Here is a 22,544-nt window from a genome sequence, read left to right on the forward strand (position 1 = left end):
TATATCAAGATGTAACCTTGTTTATATTGAGAATGATGCATTCTAATTAAGATGATGATTAAGAGATTAATTTGTTAGTTTGATGGGTATCAAAATCAACAGAGTCTGGATTGTATCAGGAAATTATCCATTTAAAATTAGTACGATCATACCCTTTTGAGATGAGCCATTTTTATGGTAGAGAATGTTGCCGATGCTCACAAGACATCGATTCTTGTATTCGATGGGACTAAAAGTTCTTATCACTATTAAATATATTAAAAATATTTTTTTTTTTATAAAGATGAAATAAAAATATTTTCTAGAAAGATAATTACCTATAATTGATCATGAAAATAATTTACCTAGGCATAAAAGTTGTTAGATGAAAATATAAAAAAAATATTTTTTTTAATATTTATATTATCTATCAAATCAAATTATACTCTATGACAGTCAATATTGTTCTTTTGCATATTTTATGATGTTTTAATTTTAATTTTTTTTTGAAGATTTGACATCATTGAGCATCTAAAAGATAGAATCATGATCACAATCCTTTTAATGAATCTTTAGGTTGACTACTTATATCTTCGTATACATAAATTCACCATGGATGGTGAGCTAATTATAAATTATCTTTTATAGTTAGATCTTTTTAGTATTTCGATTTCTAGACTTTAAAAATATATATTGATAAATTATCAATTTTATTAATAGTAAAATAATTATTTTTAAATATTAATTAAAAGGTGGAAGAAAGGGGTTATTGACGTAGACAGTCATGCTATTGGTTTCTTTCCTAAATTGATCCCTTAGGGTTTAGGACTAACTTAATATTATTATGTTGTAGAAGAGTTTTGCCCTAAATCCTAAGAGATTGGGGAAGAAACCAATCGCACCAATGCCCTTTTTTTTCATCTTTTAATTAGTATCTAAAATAATTATTTTATTATTGATAAAATCGATAATTTCATAAGTACTGTTACTTGTTATATCTTTAGTCGGTAAAAGCCAACGACGACGAATAGATGAAATTAAATGATTCACTTTTATATTTTTAAAGTTTAAAAATCAGAACGCTAAAAAGGTCTGGCTACCATCCGATCTAATCTAATCAGATCCGATCTCAGATGATCCAACTTATGATCACATTGGATAGGTATCAGATCTATCTAGAATCCTGCCTAATTAAAAGCTACCGGGCATTGACCCTTTAATTAGATCCCTGACTCCATTTCCAGCACCAAACATAAACCCATGGACAAAAAATTAAATCAAATGTTTGATATAATACCTTCATTACATGCATGCACATCAAGAAATCTAGATTGGATCACATCCTCTCTTGGAGGATCTTCAAAGCCCACAATGCTGTTCTACTGTCTGATAGCCCACCCAATAGCGTTGTTGTAGTCGCTGACACATCAGAGAGAAAACCGAGTCGTTTGGTAACTAACAAGTATAAAAAATGTGCACTCGTCACGCAGAATAGATTGAAAGAAGGAAAAGAGGGATTGTGTTTGTAGGGACATTAGATTAAGAAGGGGAAGTGTGGAAGAGATGGAAAGATGAAACTTGAACGCTTTCTTGCCTGCCATTGCTTCTCTCTGCACTCCATTTAGGAGATCCTGCTCTGATCTCTCTCAGATTGCTCGTTTCTGGAATTGTTGCGAGGTGTTGATGAGGCCGAACGAGGAGCAGATCCACGGGACGCATCGGCAGAAACCCGGATAACAGAGGAGCTAAAAACGAGGTAGGATGTGTGCGTTGGTGGGCCGGCGAAGCCGAGAGAGCACTTTCCTCGGGGGGGATTCTTGAAAGTTGAGGTTTTTAATTGGCCATACCTGTGTCGCTGGAGTTTCTCGGGTTCTTGATTTCTGACTTATTTGATTGCTGGTGGGTGTATCTTCTTCAAGCAATTTGATTTATTCGAAGGGTTTTGGTAGAATTGTACTGTTGTGCGTTCCGTAAGCAGAAAGGTGAGTTCTTGATGCGGAGGGCTCTTTTCGGGAGAAGAAAGATGTAGGTTTTGATATTGTAGGCTTGTGAGACTGGTTAGTATGCATCTTTTAGTAGAATTTGGTGAAAAGGTGACGTTTGCTTGAAACTTGTGGCTGGGAGGCTTCGTTTCGTGGATCTCTGTGGTCGTCTTTGGATTCCTTTTTACTTTTCTTTCTGGTTTGGTTTGTGAGAATATGTTGGACATGTTAGGAAGTGTAGAGTGATGAACAGAAAGGGTTTTCAAAGTTAGGTTCTGGGACTCTGGATTTGGCTGCTTTTTGGGTTCAATAAATGGGGAGAAGGTAATAATGTGAAGTCTTGGTTTTCCTATATGCCCCAAGGAATTATTTATGCTCATGAACTTTCTTCTAAGATAAAAGATTCAGTTTGTCACATCCAAGAAGAACTCAAGGATTCATTTGGTTGTCCATGAACTTTTGGAGGCTTCGGGATGACAGAGGTATGCCACTTTTCTGATACCAAGATTCCTTAATCCTGTTTGTATCTTCTGCCTCTTTGTGTATGTAACTGCTTTTTAACTGTTAGGGTGGTCTTTGATTTTTGTTCTCTTCAATTCAGGAGAATGAGGATGTTTGGCCGACGAAGTGGTTGGTTATGTTCTTGGTGATCTAACTCTTCTCTTGTATATATTGTATGTGCATTACGCCTTGGTCTTATTGCTACCGATGGCTAAATTCTTGGAGATCTTGGGACCTGGAAGAGTATCTGCTGCCATTGATCTCAAGTTCATAGCTTTGTTTGCTGCTCTATTTGTATCTAGTTCTGATGGGATAAACATGGAAGGCAAGTACCTCTTGCAACTTAAGAGTGAAATAAGAGACGTTCTCCACAACCTTGATAACTGGAGCCCTGATGATCTTACGCCCTGCCAGTGGAATGGTGTTAATTGCACTTCTGACTATGATCCAGTGGTTTTCTCACTTGATCTGAACTCCATGAATCTTTCTGGGTCTGTTTCTCCAAGCATTGGGGGATTGATTCACTTGACTTATCTTGACCTTTCCTTCAATCAGTTCTCTGGGACGATCCCCGGGGAGATTGGAAATTGCTCCAAGTTAGAGATGCTGTACCTGAACAATAACAACTTTGAGGGCAGCATCCCACCACAACTGGGGAACCTTGTCTCCTTGTTCAAGTGCAATTTGTGCAATAACAAACTTTCTGGTTCGTTTCCTGAGGAGATCGGAAATCTCTCATCGCTCATGGAATTTGTGGCATACACCAACGACCTTATTGGTCCATTGCCTCATACCATAGGCAAGCTCAAGAACTTGGCCATCTTTCGAGTAGGGCAGAATCTGATCTCTGGAAGCATTCCGGTGGAGATCAGTGAATGCCACAACCTCGAATTGCTTGGTCTTGCCCAAAATCAGCTAGGAGGAGCGATTCCTAAAGAAATAGGGAAACTAAGCTACCTAGCTGAACTGATCCTTTGGGACAATCAATTATCTGGAGTTATACCTAAAGAGCTCCGAAACTGTACAGGCCTTGTGACACTTGCACTTTACCAGAATTATCTAGTGGGTGATATACCTGTTGAGCTCGGAAACCTGAAGAATCTAGAGAAGCTGTATCTTTACAGGAATAGTTTCAATGGGACAATACCTAAAGAAATTGGGAATCTTACTCTGGCAACAGAAATAGATTTCTCGGAGAATATGTTGACGGGGAAAATACCAGCAGAGTTGAGTAACATAAAAGGCTTGCGCCTGCTCTACCTCTTTGAGAACCAGCTTGCGGGCATCATACCCCCCGAGCTGTGTGCGCTGAAGAACTTAAGTAAGCTCGACCTCTCAATCAATTATCTCACTGGATCCGTTCCTCCTGGATTGCAATATCTGCCTGATCTGATCCAGTTGCAACTCTTCAACAACATGCTCTTTGGTAACATTCCTCAGAAGCTTGGATTGTATAGTCCACTTTGGGTGGTTGATTTCTCAAACAATAACCTCACTGGTCAAATCCCAAGTCATCTATGCCGACATTCAAATCTTATTTTGTTGAATCTCTGGTCCAATAAACTAACTGGTAGCATCCCCTCTGGGGTTACAAATTGCAAATCCTTGGTGCAGCTTCGTCTAGGTGGGAATAGCCTCACAGGAGGCTTCCCCTCTGATCTCTGTGGACTGGAAAACCTTGCCACCATTGAGTTAGATGAGAACAGGTTCAGTGGTCCTATCCCTCCGGAGATAGGACAGTGCAAAGCTCTGCAGAGACTGGACCTGGCAAACAACTTCTTCACACATGAGTTGCCAGTTGAAATTGGTAATCTGTCACAGCTTGTCGTCTTTAACATCTCATCCAATGAATTTGGAGGAAGAATGCCTCCAGAAATATTTAACTGTACGATGCTTCAACGACTTGATCTCAGCCATAATCACTTCGAAGGAAAATTGCCTAATGAAATTGGAAAACTTCTGCAGCTGGAACTGCTTATACTTTCTGATAATATGTTTTCTGGAACCATACCTTCCATCATAGGAAAGCTCTCTCATTTGACAGAACTGCAGATAGGTGGTAATCAATTTTTTGGCACAATACCAAATGAATTGGGTGGGCTTTCAAGTTTACAAATTGCAATGAATCTCAGCTATAATAATTTTTCTGGAAATATTCCACCAGAGCTTGGCAATCTTGCGCTGCTAGAATTCCTTTTGTTAAATAATAACTACTTAACTGGTGTAATTCCAGCCACATTTGCAAATTTATCTAGTTTACGTGGACTGAATGTCTCTTATAATGATCTAACTGGATCTCTTCCTCCCATTCCATTAATTCAAAGTATGGCCCGAAGCAGCTTTATTGGAAATAAAGGGCTATGCGGTGGACCACTTGGCGAATGTGGTGTATCGCCATCTTCTTCTACATCACCATCATTGAGAGAAAAAAGCACCCCCTTCAGTAAGATCATTGTCATTATTGCTGCTGCTGTTGGAAGCATTTCACTTGTTCTGATCGCTGTTGTTTTATATTTTATGAGACGGCCAGTCGAGACAATGGCTCCATTGAAAGAGAAACAACTATACTGTTCAGCATCAGGCACACATATCTCCCCAAGAGAAGGATTCACATTCCATGATCTGGTTGCTGCTACAGATAATTTTGATGAGAGTTTTGTTATTGGAAGGGGTGCTTGTGGCACAGTTTACAGAGCTATTACCCAGTCTGGGCGGACAGTTGCCGTAAAGAAATTAGCATCTAGTAGAGAAGGAAGTAACATTGAGAACAGCTTCCGTGCAGAGATTACTACTCTTGGAAAGATTCGACATCGAAATATTGTAAAGCTATATGGTTTCACATATCACAATGGTTCCAAATTTCTTCTCTATGAGTACATGTCAAGTGGAAGCCTGGCTGATCTTCTTCATGGAGAATCTTCTTTTCCACTTGACTGGGATACTCGTTTTATGATTGCCGTTGGGACTGCTGAGGGGCTTTCATACTTACACCATGATTGCAAGCCCCACATCATTCACCGAGATATAAAGTCCAGCAACATTTTGCTTGATGAAAATTTTGAAGCTCATGTTGGAGATTTTGGATTAGCGAAGTTGATTGACGTGACACAGTTAAAATCAATGTCTGCAATTGCTGGGTCATATGGGTATATAGCACCTGGTAAGACTTCTAATATTACAGCTCAGGCTATTCCTGTCCTTTTCTGCTTGTGGTTTATTGCTTTTATTTGCCTTTTCAAAGAAAGCTGTTTCCCTGCATTTGATTGCATTTGCAATTTGCTAATCTCATATTGATATCCTGAGGAACTAGCTGTGTAATAGTTGCATTGTGTTTGATGGTGATTATACGCTTGAAAGTTGCTGCTGTTCTATTAGTCTGTTTCTCTTAAAAGTTCAAATTTCAGAGATCCTACCAATTGTCAAATCAGAACAAAAATGATCATCTAAATATTCTTGTCACATCCTGCTGTATAATTTTGTTGAAGTGGTAAATTTCCGGAACTCGTGAAAATTGGTTCTTTGTTCGACCCATTGCAAAAAAATGGGTTGATCCAACCTATTTATCATGATAGATATACTGACTTTGTGAATAAGGATTGTGGATATGTTTTCAGTGTGAATAATCAGAAAGGTATTGGGATGGGCCATGGTGGCACAAGTTGGTCACGTGGCAGCGTGCTATTCTGCACAACTGATTTCATGCCATGCTAGCAAGGTAATGATGGCATACCCCTATGCCATCAAATGATAATCCTTGTGAGAAAGAAGCATTTGGTCGATTGGAGCATGCTAACATAGAGAGAAATAGACCCCTCTGAATTGCACGGGTATTTGATGGTTCTCTCCCAACATATGCATGCAGGAGGTACTCAAATATTGTATTGTATTTGCCCCATGAACTGCACAAGTCTTAGGATTAATTTTTGCATGTAAAAGGAGCTACTCAAACCTTTCATGTTTGTGTAGCAATCACCCAGAAAAGAAAAACAACGTCACAGGATGAAGAAGTGCTCTTTGTTAGTTTTTGAGAGAGAGCATTTTAAGAGACAGGCTCACAGCCACAATATAAGGAAGCGGCCCCATCTCAGTAAAGCCATTAAGATAATGAGCGTATGTAAATTGTGGAGCCCCACCATGCCAACATCCCATGGATATGGATGTGGCGTTACATGATGTGAAGCGGCAAGACATATATGACAAAATACTTGAGAACTTATTCGAGGTAGCGAAAAAGACTACTAATAAGCAAGTGCAAGACTTGTTGTCATAGTAATGTGGAACCAAGTCCCCCACACAAGTGATATACCTCTCTGGTTGTCTAATGCACATTGCATCCAAAATTTGTGAGACTATAAAGAAACATTTTAAAAGTCCAAATCAAACACTTGATGGCAAAACAAAAATTATGTTTAACAGTGTCTCCAGAAGAAAATTGTTGAGCCGCATGCTTTAGTTTCTTATTACACTGTGTAATCATGCACGTTTGAGGTACTGATTTTGCAAGAACTACAATTTATATGTTTGCGAAAAATGAACTAGACGAAGAAAGTTCATTGTTCTAGTCATGGTGATGAGTTTACCATTAATGGTTTGCTTATGATGATTTTCCAGGTTTTAAAGGAATATCTTGTTAGATAGTTCAGGTGTTTTGTTGCATGATTAGTTAAATCGAGTTTAATAATCTTGATAAGGTCAAACTGCTGTATTTCTAGCTTTCCCGGTGATGTGTGCTGGTAATTTTTCTTCTTTACCATGTTTCTCTATCACCATATGTAGCTTTGAATTCTTTTAGTGGATTGTTGTGGATTGTTGCAACTTAAAATCTCTTCCGCATCTAATTGAAATCACTTTGACTATATTTGCCTTATTAGCATATTTAATTATATCTATATATCAACCTTTTTCTGCCAGAATATGCATATACTATGAAGGTTACAGAAAAATGTGATATATATAGCTATGGAGTTGTCCTACTGGAATTGCTGACCGGAAGAACACCAGTGCAACCACTTGACCAAGGAGGTGACCTTGTTACATGGGTAAGAGCATATATTAAGGATAATTCTTTGACTTCTGGAATATTTGACAGTCATTTGAACTTGGAAGACAAGAATGCTATCAGCCACATGATCATGGTTTTGAAAATTGCTTTATTATGTACAAGTTCATCACCATTGAATAGGCCATCTATGCGAGAAATTGTACTGATGTTAATGGAGTCTAAAGAGAAAGCTAGGGGCCTTCCATCCTCCACAGATTCTGATCACTCTGTGAAGAAAGACCAGTCATAGTGTATTTATATTTTACATTCATCAAAATTATATGTTCACTCTGATATATACTTTTTAAATAGCCCTCCTCAGTTCCCATCTTGTATGCAATAACTACTCATTACATCTCAAAATTTTTACTCACAAAATCCAAAGGTGAAACTTAGTATGATCCAGATCGTCTTGTTTGCCAGTTAGCGTGATTTTGGAAGCCAAACGGATGAAAAGAGCTGCTAAAGCTAAAGCCAAACGTATACTTCTTTGATGATACTTCAGCGTAAACATTGTAATTAAGTTTATTTAGTCTGTACCTAGTTTCGTCTTTTCTTTTTTTCGAAACCATGATACTTCAAGGTGATTTAGTTTGTAAACCAGAAATTATTTCTTCTAGTGTTGTTTGAACAAGTTTTGTACCTTTTGCTTGTTGCTTATGATCTTGCAAAGAACTTTGATGTGCCATTAAACTTGTATCTATCGAATACAGTTTTCGGCACTTCGACTTGTTTGTTATTCGAGCAAATGAACTCGACAACGAAACTTACCTCTTGTTTTACATTCAGAGAAATTTCATTGTTTTTCTGATGGTGTCTTGATTTTGAGTGGAACTCCATTTAGCCATTATATTCATGAAATGTATGAATTGTGTGCTCTGCAGTTTTTTACCAGGAAATTAATACAGTGGCATCATGAGTAGTCATACTGAGTTTAGACTTCAAAGTCATTCCAAGTGTAATTTGATGGTTGTGATGGCTCTCTCTTTGAACAAGTTAAACTTAATCAGATCAAGTTAGATTAGGTTACTGTGAACAGACAAAGCTAATCCCATAGGAATATTGGATTAGTATTACCAGTTGGTCAGATTAATTCAACTGATTTAGATCATAAAACACTTTACCCTCGCGCTCGTGATATGGTAAGTTGCTCATCTTCCACATCTATCATCTGGTTGTAGAAATGTCTTTGGTACTACAATGCAAATTACATGCACATCGATCAACGTATTTGCTAATATTAACATTGCCTGAAGCTTCTTGACGCTGCAGATGTATAAAATAAGAATGAGCTTCTAACTATCTAATTTTACATATAGACATGCTATTGATGCAATAATTCAACGTGTTCCGGTGATCAAGCCACGATGATCTCACCAATGCACGGCCAAGTCCACCGGTCTCCATCGATGGTGTCCACCCACCGGCAGGTACGCGGTAAGCATGACAGAAACATGGTCTTTGTTCCCGCGGCTTCGGTCACGGCGACGGCAACAACTAATTGGCGGAGAACAATGTAGTATCTTTTGTCGTTTTAGGAGCTTTGACTTTGACTTGTCGACGTCTGTCTGATTAGTAGGTCACCGACGTGGTAACCTTAACGACATAGCTGGATGCCACCGTCCTATTCCAGAAGGTACCACGGCAACATTTTCTGATGTAGAGAACGCGTCCCCAACTTACCGTCTCACTCGTCGGTGGCCTTTGTGGTCTCCACACACTCGGTCGTTGGTACGTTAAACGGGTGCGGAGAACGGGTAGTCCGAATATTGTGGTTTCAAGACGGGCAGTGGTTTGGGTACCCGCGACGAACTACCTGACGGACCCACCGACCTCGTGATTTGGACTCAGCAATTGGCCCACCATGTCGTCCAATCGTACGGCTAGTACCCCAGCCAAAAGTTCCCCCGGCTCATAAAAGGATCCATGCCGTGTGGAAGGTCGGCAGCGGTGATGCTTCGGTAAGCGCGATACGTCAGCCATTGGGTGGTTCCTTGCCACGTGTCCCGCTTCGGTCACGGAGTCGATGGCGTAACGGCGTAAAATTTCCATACGTCCGGGCCCGTGAGTCGGAAATTGTGCTGGAGACGTGGCGAGGGGAAACCGACACGTAGCTCGGTGCGTCCGACGTGGCTGGGGAGCAACCGGCCACCGACTGAGACGGACGGGCGCAGCGTTCTAGAATGCGCCGATGCCGGCCCTTTTCCACGGGCGACTTCGTGAGGCCAACTCCGGTTGTCGCCTTCCCGAGATTCCGGTTGTGGGTGGGCAAGAATAAAGCCCTCTCCTTCCCTCTCGTCGCGGCATATATAGGGTGGCCAACCCCGCACCCTATCTCTCCTCATTTCCTCCTCTTCGATTACAAGATGCTCTTCCATACCTCCATCGAAATCTGTGTTTTCCGGCTCTCTCTCAATGCTTGTTGGTGTAAATTAAATTGAGCGGTTGTTTTCGTTTTTCCCTTCCTATTGGGATTTGGGAGCGTCACATGGGACTCAAATTTCATGACAATCCCAATCTAGGTTTTGTAATTTTAGTGTTCTGAAATCGATATTTTGCTTTACCCAATGCGCAAATTTTGAGTTTTTTTAGCGGAGATTTGTTGTTGACGGCTCTAGAGACTGGTGGGTGATAGTTCCTCTTCTCGCATTTTGGATTTGGGGGAGGGCACGGATAACTGGGTCTGCACTTCTCAATTTGATGAGAGTTTATTCGATAGAGATTGATCAATTAAGCTGAATTTGGGCTGGAATTTGATGAGACGGCGGTCGTTAGAGTCCAACCATCACGAGGAGATGGAGAAGGCCAACGGCAAGCCTCCACCATCTCGGCTCTGCTTCTTGGCCACCCTATCGGCCATGTTCTGGATCATGATCTTCTACTTCCATTTCACTGTTCTCAGCAGCAACCCTATCGGCAAACCGGAGCAACCCGTTCCCTTCTCCGTTTCGGCCCAACCCCAGCGGATTTCGGAAGCATATGAAGCGTTTGAACTGCCCAAAATGAAGGCACCGCCGAGATCAAAGCCATCGGATACTCGTCAAGCACCAGAGGCGTTCCCCTTCACCCGGGCCCTCCGGACCATCGAGAATAAGAGCGATCCGTGCGGTGGGAGGTACATCTACGTCCATGACCTCCCCTCGCGGTTCAATGCCGACATGCTCCGAGATTGCAAGAATTTGAGCCTTTGGACCAACATGTGCAAATTCACAAGCAATGCTGGTCTGGGGCCTCCGCTTGAGAATGCTGAAGGGGTCTTCTCAAACACCGGATGGTATGCCACCAATCAATTCGCGGTGGATGTGATCTTCAACAACCGAATGAAGCAGTACGAGTGCCTGACCAAGGATTCATCCATTGCCGCAGCTATTTTCGTGCCCTTCTATGCTGGTTTTGACATAGCTCGATATCTTTGGGGATACAATATCTCAGTCAGGGATGCTGCATCTCTCGATTTGGTTGATTGGCTCATGAAGAGGCCTGAGTGGAACGTGATGGGGGGAAGGGACCATTTCTTGGTGGCTGGGAGGATCACTTGGGATTTCAGGAGATTGACGGATTCTGAAACGGATTGGGGGAATAAGCTTCTGTTCTTGCCAGCTGCAAGAAATATGTCCATGCTGGTTGTGGAGGCAAGCCCATGGAATGCTAATGATTTTGGGGTACCATATCCTACTTACTTTCATCCAGCAAAGGATGGTGATGTTTTCCTTTGGCAGGACCGGATGAGGAAGTTGGAACGGAAGTATCTAATCTCATTTGCAGGTGCGCCACGGCCTGATAATCCAATATCAATCAGAGGGCAGATAATAGATCAGTGCAAAAGGTCCAAGGTATGTAAGTTGTTGGAGTGTGATTTTGGAGAGAGCAAGTGTCACTCCCCAAGCAGCATAATGCAGATGTTCCAGAGTTCCTTGTTTTGCTTACAACCTCAGGGAGATTCATATACAAGGAGATCAGCTTTTGACTCCATGTTGGCTGGTTGCATACCTGTTTTCTTCCATCCTGGTTCTGCTTATATACAGTACACATGGCATCTCCCGAGGAACTACTCGACATATTCGGTGTTTATCCCGGAGGATGATATTCGAAAGCAGAATGTCAGCATTGAGGAGCGGTTAAAGCAAATTCCTCCAGATGTTGTGGAAATAATGAGAGAGAGAGTCATAAGCCTTATACCAAAGCTAATATATGCAGACCCTAGGTCTAAACTGGAGACTCTTAAGGATGCGTTTGATGTGGCAGTTCAGGCAGTCATCAACAAAGTTACAAAACTAAGAAGGGATGTAATTGAAGGCCGTGAAGATAAGGACTTCATCGAAGAGAACAGCTGGAAATATGCTTTGTTAGACGATGGCCAGCAAACAGTTGGGCCACATGAGTGGGATCCTTTCTTTTCTAAGCCGAAGGATGGTAACGGAGAGTCTGGCACTATATCTGCTGAAGCTGCTAAGAAATCTTGGAAGAATGAACAAAGGAGTCAGGCTTGACTTGTATTCTGGAGTGATGAGAAGGCAGGGCTAATTGATTACGATGATTTATAATCACATTGGTACAATCTGAAGCTACTTGAATGCAAGTAAATCATCAAATTACAGATATGTGGATGAGTGAGCCTTGATCATCATTGTTGAGTGTATATCAGTTGAGTTTTTCTGCAAATTGTGAGAATGTGTCTACAACAATAATTAGAACTTCAAAGGTAGGTAGCAGATTTCGTCTTCCCTACATATTATATTTTTATAGTTTTTTATTTTAGCACATTGTCTGTAAGCAAATCTGTAACTCTTCCATTACATATTTCACAAAGATTAGAATAAGAAATATTATGTAATTGTGTTGTTCTGATTTACTCAGACCAGATGAGAAATATATAATGTAATTATTTTATCTTGTTAATTAATGAAAATCCTTCTGCGAGAAAAATAGACTATCATGGGCCATGGCAATGTGATTACCTAGTGTCTTACTGAGTGTATAATTTCCTGACATAAAGAAAGGACACGAAACAGATGAATGTTGCCAATTTGATGCTGATCAATTGCATACACATGATAGTGATATGATCTCTGAAATGTCCTTAAAACCTAACCTTTGAGCAACTTCAATTTTTTGTTGTGATTTTATATAAATGTGCTTCCTAGAGTTGACACCAGTATCTGGTGTATGAGGAATTTTGGCATCTAGATGGTAGTCATCTTATTATTATTATCATCATTGGAATGAGATTATTTCCCTAAAGTGCAAGGTACGTTTGTGACACATCGGCATGACATTATTTTATAAAATGGATTGATTATTTGATATTATGGAGTATGAATCATCGTATTGTGGAGTATGACATTATACTTCTTGGCTTTGTATTCTGTTACAGATGAACCATAGGAGGGGTTTGATCTCTTGTGATGTTTGCATTAGGTAAGATGTGCTTTCCATTTATCAATTTCCTATTTGTATATATCTTTCCTAACAATAGTTGAATTTTGAATACAGAACCTAATAATATAAGACGTCTGTCAGTTCGGTAAGGTGCTATACTACATATACAGCCAGCAGCTTTGGAAATCCTTTTGTGTTTGGTTCTATGTTATACACGTTTCAAGTAAGATGTTTAGGTTCCTGTAGTTATTGTTGATGTGAGCACCAGTTGCTATGGTTCTGAGGGGGATGCATGAAGTAGAATAATGCATGTTTTTGGCACTACAAAATGCTTGTACGGGCTTGTTCATGCAGGATATGAGTCGCCAATCCATTCAAGAATTTGTCACACAATGTCACTTGCTCCAAGACTTTTGAAGCAACCAACATGACCAAGCTCTGTAAGTTTTATCTTTTGCCTTCTTGCGGATGATGCATGCATATCTGTAAGGGACAATTTTTTCATTTTCTTCATTCATGGTGCTTGATTGAACGATTGATCTCTCTCAGCTTTCATCAATTTGTCATGGCTACCGTGTGTTATTTTATGTGGTAGTAGTAGTCCGCACTGTTTGGTGGTCTTAAAGTGCGTGATGGCCACCACAGAACTTTAATAGATGCTTTTTAATTGCTTACATAATATGTTATTCATGATATGGTAATCAACATTGATTGTGTGCTTGCTTTTCCTTTATTTGGAATCTACTTTTGAATAGGCAGGGAGATGGCAAGAAGCATCTTGGCCACCGGTGGATGAGCAGATGCCAAATTTTCTTGCAAGGCATCCTGCTGTATCGTAAGGAGCAGCCTTTCCTTATGTGACTAGGAGGGCGTAGATTGAAGCAATCGATGAAGAGGGAACATTTTGGGCTATCAAACGGGGACAACCATTTTAATGTCAATCTTAAAGCCAGCCACACTTGTTTAGGATCTCTATCGGTACGTTCACGATGAAGTGTTTTGTTCGGCTACATAATTCCGATGCTTATGTTTCGATAAAATTGACGGTGAGAGTTTACGGGTTTCTTCATTCAGCTCTTTTTTGGTGTATGAGCTTATGCATTTGGATAATTTTTATTCCTCAAACATGATTGATAATTTAGAAGAAATAAAATATTAATTTTGATTATATTAAGTTTTCTTTATGCTAGGTTAAGGGATCAAGCTTGGCATGTGAATCCAAGTGAAATGGATGATTTTGTACTACGACAATAATAATAAAGCTGTAAAGTCTTAATTATTTAAGCTTTACTCGATCTTTTGATATTATTGAGATATGTAAAGAAATTATATTTGTAGTTAAAATAATGTTTTTTAGTCTGTGTAATTTTCAATCAGTTTATAACTTATCCTTCAAATTCAAGGGTTTTAAGATAGACACTGGTGTTGGTGGAAGAGTAGATAATATCCTTCAGCTCCTCATAGTATTTGTACAGAATACGCGATGGCTTTGCTTTAAATAGTATGCCATCAGAGCCCAAAAATATTTGACATGAACAATAAATGAACTCATTAAAGTGATATTTATGAACTTCCAAGAGATGGCTGTACATGTCGTGAGATGGCAATTATAATTACTTGACTTGTTGTTGTCGCATTGCCGGAAGTTGTGTTTGTGCGGGATCGGGCATCATGGGCTTCCAACTAGCTTAATGGTAGAAGATGGACGGGTAGGATTGGATCGTCACATGGCCTTATCGTCGGTGTCGTATGGACATTTGAGCGTGGGGACTTTGTGCATGATGGAGGAGTAGCCGTAAGTCCCATTCTTTTCATTATTGCACGATCATTTAAAACGAGTAAAATATGTCCGATTCAATTAGCTAATAAAGCATTACGTTGAATTATGCTTACATGATCCTGCGTTACCTTTCGAGTTTTTACAAAGTCACGGTGGTAGTTTTCCCACATGTTCGATTGTTTATTACCTCACTTTGGTATGAAATTTTGGAGAGGTTTGATCTGGCATATTTTGGCATTGTTCACGTTGAACCAAATAAGCAGACACAATGATGCAAACGTGGAACCTCAAGTATGATGTGGCGCGCATCACACATGTGGTGGGTGGCTGCTTGTCGCCGCCTCCGTACGAACGATATCATCACGGTACAGTCATTTCGGAAAGCTCGGGGCAACGTCGCACGGCACTGATCCGTGTAGGTCGGTCGGCGCTCGTACAAAAGCTTAAGTCGAATACTGCCCGAGGAGCCGGCCACAATGAATTGACCCCGTACGACCAACTCATCCCCGCAGGTATAAAAGCTAACCCTCCTTAATCAGGGGGGAGTGGCACTTCGAACAGTGAACTCTCTCTCATTCCACCAAAAGCTAACTTAAGCTTCAGATTGATCGAGTCGGGAAATCCCCCTCTCGACCTCGACCTGTGTGCAGGAGCTCAATGACGGAAAAGCAAGCCACTCGCCAAGAGAGAAGACCGCGCTCGGGGGACGAGGCTTGAACCCGACCCGACACTCTCCCTCACCACTCGGGCATTTGCGTGGGTGACCTTGTGTATCCGGGACCAGACCGAGCTGTGCTAACACCTCGACTACGGCGTAAAGGTTCACTAATATTTTGACACTAGAAGGAGGGTCCCGATGCCATAAGATCATCCCCAGCCAAGCAATTCCAACCGAACGCCTTAGAGAAGAGCCATTCCCAATGCACTCAACCTTTAGATTTGGAGGATGACTCCCACCTCCTTCGAGCCTAGAAGAAAACGCCTCCACTGCAACCCCGAGCCGCTATTGGCGGTTGTTCATCGACCCCAAGTTATCACCCCCCGGGGCCATCATGGGACAACTTCTTGTTTCTATCGAGGAGTTCCTTAGCCTCATGCATCAAGTTCAAGCCTAGGCAAAAATGATGCAGACCATCATCCTCCTTGTTCCTTAGCTTGCCCGGCAGTCAACGTTACCTCAATCGTCGCAACGAGATCCATCAGCTCTTGTCCCCATGCCACCGATGGCCCCTCAACAACCTGCCATGGCAAACGTTACCCCATTGCCCGAAGAGCTATCGAGGAATCCAAGGCCACCACCCGAGCACAACGCTCAAGACCTCCGATGATCCTACTCGAGCACCCCCGAGCCTGACACACTGTCATCCAATTCGACGAACTCTTTCTAGGCTCAGCTACACTCGGTCAATCGACGTCTTGATAAGGTCTAAAAGGAGTTTCACAAATCCAAGGTATAGCTCGGTGAGGCTCCCCCAACATGAACCTAATTTGTGTAGGAGATTCAGGAAAAGCTGACCTTGTAAAACTTCTGCCTCCCTGTGCTCGAGCCTTACGTAGGTAGCTTCAACCTAGCAAAGCATGACGCTGCATTTCGGGCCCAGATGACCCTATACGACACTTTGGATGCCCTGAAGTGCCTCAGTGGTGCACCTCGGCTCAAAAGTGCCCGAGTTGTGCACCTCGGCTCAAAAGTGCCCGAGTTGTGCACCTCGGCCAAACAGTGCCCGAGTTGTGCACCTCGGCCAAATAGTGCCTCAATGGTGCACCTCGGCCAAATAGTGTCTGAGTTATGCACCTCGGTCAAACAGTGCCTAAGTTGTGTACCTCAACCAAACAGTGCCTCAATGGTGTACCTCAGCCCAAAAGTGCCTGAGTTGTGCACCTCGATCAAATAGTACCCGAGTTGTGCACCTCGATCAAACAATGCCCGAGTTGTGCATCTCGACCGAACAGTATCTTAATGGTGCACCTCGGCCAAATAGTGTCTCATTGGTGCACCTCAGCCAAACAGTGCCTCAATGGTGCACCTCGGCCAAACAGTGTCCGAGTTGTATACCTCGACCAAACAGTACCTTAATGGTGCACCTCAGCCTAAAAGTGCCCGAGTTGTGCACCTCGGTCAAACAGTGCCCAAGTCATGCACATCGGTCAAATAGTGCCTCAATGGTGCACCTTGCTCAAACAGTGCCTCATTGGTGCACATCGGGCAAATAGTGTCTCAATTGTGCATCTCGGCCAATCTAACGCCCGAGCCACACCTCACAGACAGTCAAAGGCCCGAGTCGCATCTCGGCCAATCCAACACTCGAGCCATGCCTCACAGCCAGTCTAATGCTCGAGTCACATCTCGACCAATCCAACGCCCGAGCCATGCCTCGCGGCCAGTCTAAATGCCCGAGATGCATCTCGGCCAGTCCAACGCCCGAGCTATGCCTCGCGGCCAATCTAATGCCCGAGTCGCATCTCGGCCAATCCAACGCCTGAGCCATGCCTCACGGCCAGTCTAATGCCCGAGTCGCATCTCAGCCAGTCCAATTCCCGAGCCACACCTCGCGGCTAGTTTAATGCCCGAGACGCATCTCGACCAATCCAACGCTCGAGCCACGCCTCATGGATAGTATAATGCACGAGTCACATCTCGGCTAGTCCAATGCCTAAGCCATGCCTCGCGGCGAGTCTAATGCCCGAGTTGCATCTCGACCAAATCCAACGCACGAGCCACGCTTCACTACTAGTCAAATGCTCGAGCCACGCCTCGTGGCCAGTCCAATGCCCGAGTTGCATCTTGGCAAGTCCAATGCCCGAGTAGTGTTGCTCGACCAGTCCATCTCCCGAATAGAAGCTCATGATCAACCAATTACCGAACCACCACTCCTAGCACGACAACCAACCCAACCAACAAAAGGCACCAATCCATGCCCCACACCACCCACCCCCTCCACCGCAAACCCCCCCCCCCCCCCCCCCTAGAGAATGATAGGGCATATTTTGGCATCGCCCACATGGACCTAGGCAAGGAAACATGACGATGCAAACGTGAAAACTCAAGTCCGATGTGGCACGCAGCACACATGTGGCGGGCAGCCGCTTGTCACCCCCTCCGTACAAACGACATCATCACGGTACATCCATCTAGGAAAGCTCGAGGTGGCGTCGCACGGTGCTGATCCGTTCAGGTCGGTCGATGCTCGTATAGAAGCTTAAGTCGATCGCCGCCCGAGGAGCCTACCTTAGTGAATTGACCCTATACGACCAACTCATCCTCAAAGGTATAAAAGCTAACCCTCCTTACTCAGGGGGGAGAGGCACTTCGAACACTGAATCTCTCATTCCACCAAAAGCTAACTTAAGCTTCGGAGGGGTCGAGTCGGGAAATCTCCCTCCCGACCTCGACCTATGTGCAGGAGCTCAACGACGGAGAAGCAAGCCACTCGCCAAGAGAGAAGACCACGCTCGGGGGACGAGGCTCAAACCCGACCCGACCCGACACTCACCCTCACCACCTGAGCATCCGCGTGGGCGACCTTGCACATCCGGGATCTAACCGAGCCATGCTGATATCTCGACTACGGCATAAAGGTTCACTAACAATGTTGAGCCTTTACAATTTAGGATATTATAGGGCTCATGCAAAACTAACCCTATAATACTCTTAGTCGATAGTAATTAGAGTTATATTTTTTTCGAAATAATATAAAATTTTATTTGCGAACAAGGAACTTGAGTTTATTAGATGCATATAAATCAGGTTTTGGATACACGAGGTCAAATTTACTTTACTCGGATTTTGATTGATTTCCAGTAAAAAAAATATGCATCCAAAGAAGGTGGGTTTAATAAACCAAATAAACAATGGATTTAGGTAAAATAAAGTTTATAAGAATTCAAATGCTCCAATCTTCTAATAAACTCTTCTAAATCAGATATGAGTATCTTTGGAGCAAATTGGTGCATACAGCAATCAATCGGATCTTAATAGCTAAGTAGCTAATCAAATTTAAGTTTATAGGTAAATTATATATTACCCTATGTATTTGGGCTCTATTATCATCATGATTTTTATACTTAAACAATGATATTAAATTTTATATAATTTTAAAAATAAAATAAATAATTCCGATCCTAATGTTATCAGTTGTATTGACACAAAACATAACACGTGACACTAAGTATTGGATTAACGTGAAAATAATGAGTAAACAAATAATTCAACATCATTTTCTTTCCAACGATTTTATCGAAATAAAAATAAAAATAATTTCAACATCTCACATTTTGAAAATGAAAAGAATATTAAAATTATTTTTTTTGTTCATTATTTTTACATCAAATACAACGTGTTGTATTTTTCGTCAATGTAACCGATGATGTTAAGACAAACACAATTATTTATTTTATTTTTAAAATTATAAAAATTTTATGTAAATTTTTTAAGTATAAAAATTATAATACTAATGAGGTAAATAATAATTAGCCGACCAAATGCGTCGGATGCAGCAAGCGGAACACAGAGATTGCAGTCGGCCACAAAACAAAGCTTCGGAAGAGTCAAATTAACATCTCATGATAGTGCTATGTCTCTTTACATTTGCGTTAAAACTTTATGTTCAACGCTTAGATCCATCGGGTTTTGGTCTCCAAAGATTTGAACCGTTAATCACACACTAACTCGAAGATCACATCTTATCTACCATACTAAAAAACTCAACAACGTAGTCGTATATGACATATTATTAAGCAGTGCAATACGATTCCTCCTTTGCTTTAAAAAGGAATCACTTATATGATCAATAATATGAGAGGTTTATTATTTTGTATAAGAACATTAAGTTTGTCTGTAATGTTCAGAATAAAGAAAGACTTCAATGTGTCCTCACCGTTCGTACATCCATTGACAGAAGACTTATTGTCGATCCAGTCTATGCATCTGCGTGGTTGATACAGATGTCTGCCGAGATCCATTTTCCTATATATTTTTTAATATTATTATTTACATTCTCATCATTTCAATTTAAATATGGTGAATACAGATGTATACAATGTAGCAGATTTATAAGAGTAAATATTCACTATTTCTTGCCTCGCATTATCTTATAATGATTTCGGCAACCTATCGAACGCATATGGTATGATATATCGGATTCGGATTAGATGTAACGGTTTGTAGTGTTGAGAGCGGGCGTCGATTGTAACCGATAATAGGGTGCCATGGGAACGTTTACTATGGTAAAACAATTAGAGGCGAAAACTACGAAGTGGCCCAAAACGGAGCCGAAGAATGATTGGGGGGCGGGGGGGTTGGTGAGAAGGGCGAGAGAAAGCAGAGAAGGGAAAGGAAGGGAGGTGAGGAAGGGTTAAAGCAAACTCGAAAAAAATAAGAGAGGAAAATTAGAATAAATCGTCCTCCGCTTTATCCTCTCGTTTGTCTCCGCTGCTGCTGAGTGGTAGCAAACGAAGACAACCGGTCTGGCGCTCTCGGAGAAAGCGATGGTGGAGACATTGGAAGAGGCGGCGGCGGCGGCAGCTGGGGAGGCCTGCTTCGCCGACGAGCTACTCCTCCTCGACTTCACCTCCAACGCTTACCACCCGTCCCTCGCCGCCGCGTCGTCCGTGCCTGCCGCCGGAGCGGGGGAGTTGCAGCACCAGGCGCTCCTCCTCCACGACTTCTTCGAGCCGTCCGTCGATGGCCTCCCGGTTCTGCTCCATCCTCGTCAAAATCCGATTTTTGTCTTCGGGGAATGAACAAAATCTGATTTTTCTTGTGGTTTGTGGGGGTGCGGGTGCGGGGGATTTTGTAGGGGCTGCCGGCGGAAGGGGCAGGCGGAGGAGAGGAGGAGGAAGAGGAGCTCGAGTGGCTCGCGAACAAGGACGCGTTCCCGGCGCTGGAGACGTCGTTCGAGATACCCATGCCGTCCCAGTCGCGCAGCAGCAGCAGCAGCGGCGCCGCTGCGGGCGCGGTGGGGGAGCGGCCGAGCCCTGTTTCGGTCCTGTCGGCCGCGGCTTCCTTCTCCGCGCCGGTCAGACCGAGGAGCAAGGGACGGAGGCGGCGGCGGAGGGTGCTGGCCGGCCTCTCCCCGGAGCCGGCCTACATAACCGCAGCGAGGAGAGCGACGGCGGTGGAGCGGCGCTGCTGCGGGCACTGCGGGGCGGAAGAGACGCCGCAGTGGCGGGCGGGGCCGGAGGGGCCGAAGACGCTGTGCAACGCGTGCGGCGTCAGGTACAAGTCCGGTCGCCTCGTGCCGGAGTACCGGCCGGCGAGCAGCCCCACGTTTTCCGCCGCCATCCACTCCAACTCCCACCGCCGGATCCTGGAGTTGCGCCGCCAGAAGGCTGCCCGGGAGCTGCGGAGCAACACCAGGGCGCCACCGCCCACCCTCTCGTTAAAGCAAAATCCTTCCCCCTTAGCGAACTCTTTCCTCCATTAGAGTACTCTCCTCCACGCTTTCGTTGATTTTAGGGAGAAAGACAAAAAAAAATGTCAACTTTGTGCTCATTTGTTCATTTATTTTAGTGAATCATTTTCTCTCTTGTTTATTTAGTTTGTGTGATTAGTGACAGAGTAGCTCATAATTTTTCTGGTTTTTTTTACCACACATTGAACTCCCTAATCTCCCTCAAGGAGAAAAAAGAAAATCTCTCATTTAGGAAATCAGTAAATTTGGAGGGGGAAATAATCTGATTTAATTGTTCTTCCATCTTTAGCTATCCATTGATATTGATTCTAAGGGATCTACTGAGCTTTAAGTGGAAGAACAAAGAACAAATCTGATTTGTCTGTTCTTCCCTCTTCACCCATCAAGTCAGGATAAGAAAGAAAATGAATCCAAGGCATCAGCATCAGCATCACCATGGCTTCCTCTTGCTTCCAGTGGAGTTGGGTGGTGAAAGGTGTGGCAATGGGGTTGGTGCATCCACCAGCTAACCTCGGGGAGGAGTCACAGATTGGCACGATTCATGTACCTTGAGATTAAATATCATGGACAGTGCTCATATTTTAGAGGAGCCAAGTAGATCCAACGATTTGGATCTCTAAGATGAGGTGAGAGAGTGCAAAGGATCACACAGTAGTTTCTGCTAAAGGTGGCATGGATTATGGTGCAGGCACAGCTATCCAAGCAAGTCTATAATATGTTGTGATTACTACTTCTTGATTGGTTATTTATTTTATTCTATACAATTGAATCATAAAAAAAAAAAAAAAAGTTTGTAATTAATGCTGCTGTTTCTTTTGTCATTATTTTACACCATAAAAGAAGCAAATTTGACTGTAACCCAATAATTACATCCTAATGTGATTACAACAATAACAATGATAAATCATAATATTTTTAACTATTCAAGATCCATTATATGGATCTGTTTCTTAGATCTTCTTATACTCTTCTTACACCACTAATACCATATTTTAACATCAATTTCACAGTTTATCTTACTTATGTACTGACTTGTATTAGATTTTTGTCATCATCAATAATTTTAATTGCTCATCAAACAATGTTTCTGTCCTTTTGAGAGAGAGAGAGAGAGAGAGAGAGAGAGAGAGAGAGAGCACATCTCTTGCTCATGTGCATAGCATATGCTACACTATATAGTTTATTTTGATTCTCCTAGTGAGGGGTGAATAGCTACCTACACCATTCTTCAGTTGCTACAGTCTATTGATATGCAGCATTGAGAATTTCCAGCTACTGTTGGCATTTACTCTCTACTCTTTTGATAACAAAGATATAAAACCTACCAATCTATCACTTGTGATGGTATTTCTTCTAGTAAACAACGCTTTTGGATTCTGAACAGGAAATTATATTTGGTATATGCATGTAGTACTGATGCTTGTAAATATTTCTTCCAAAGGTGAATCTTCAATGAGGGAGACTATATA

At 42.3% G+C, this 22,544-nt stretch overlaps 3 protein-coding genes across 9 annotated transcripts; all 3 read left to right on the top strand.

The window, feature by feature from the left end:
• Positions 1-1,468: 1,468 nt before the first annotated feature.
• On the top strand, positions 1,469-8,145 carry LOC103993142 (probable leucine-rich repeat receptor-like protein kinase At5g63930). The gene is made up of 3 exons (XM_009413098.3): positions 1,469-2,443; positions 2,563-5,622; positions 7,374-8,145. The coding sequence occupies exons 2-3, from the start codon at positions 2,670-2,672 to the stop codon at positions 7,751-7,753; spliced, it is 3,333 nt and encodes a 1,110-aa protein (XP_009411373.2). The 5' UTR covers positions 1,469-2,443; positions 2,563-2,669; the 3' UTR covers positions 7,754-8,145.
• A 1,587-nt stretch (positions 8,146-9,732) lies between these two features.
• Positions 9,733-14,241, top strand: LOC103993141 (xyloglucan galactosyltransferase KATAMARI1 homolog). 7 transcript variants are annotated; one of them, XM_018830875.2, is made up of 4 exons: positions 9,733-12,205; positions 12,878-13,105; positions 13,237-13,322; positions 13,638-14,241. In XM_018830875.2, exon 1 carries the CDS (start codon positions 10,260-10,262, stop codon positions 11,991-11,993), a length of 1,734 nt encoding a protein of 577 aa, XP_018686420.2. In that variant the 5' UTR covers positions 9,733-10,259; the 3' UTR covers positions 11,994-12,205; positions 12,878-13,105; positions 13,237-13,322; positions 13,638-14,241. The 7 variants fall into 7 exon arrangements, with proteins under 7 accessions (XP_018686420.2, XP_064976886.1, XP_018686416.2 ...); XM_065120814.1 differs by having other exon boundaries at positions 13,642-14,241; XM_018830871.2 differs by having other exon boundaries at positions 12,878-12,921; positions 12,997-13,322.
• A 5,765-nt stretch (positions 14,242-20,006) lies between these two features.
• On the top strand, positions 20,007-21,196 carry LOC135619119 (GATA transcription factor 1-like). The gene is made up of 2 exons (XM_065120816.1): positions 20,007-20,356; positions 20,461-21,196. Exons 1-2 carry the CDS (start codon positions 20,150-20,152, stop codon positions 21,085-21,087), a joined length of 834 nt encoding a protein of 277 aa, XP_064976888.1. The 5' UTR covers positions 20,007-20,149; the 3' UTR covers positions 21,088-21,196.
• Positions 21,197-22,544: the final 1,348 nt, after the last annotated feature.

Source organism: Musa acuminata, chromosome BXJ2-8 (genome assembly GCF_036884655.1).
Source record: "Musa acuminata AAA Group cultivar baxijiao chromosome BXJ2-8, Cavendish_Baxijiao_AAA, whole genome shotgun sequence".
NCBI classification, from domain to species: Eukaryota; Viridiplantae; Streptophyta; class Magnoliopsida; order Zingiberales; family Musaceae; genus Musa; species Musa acuminata.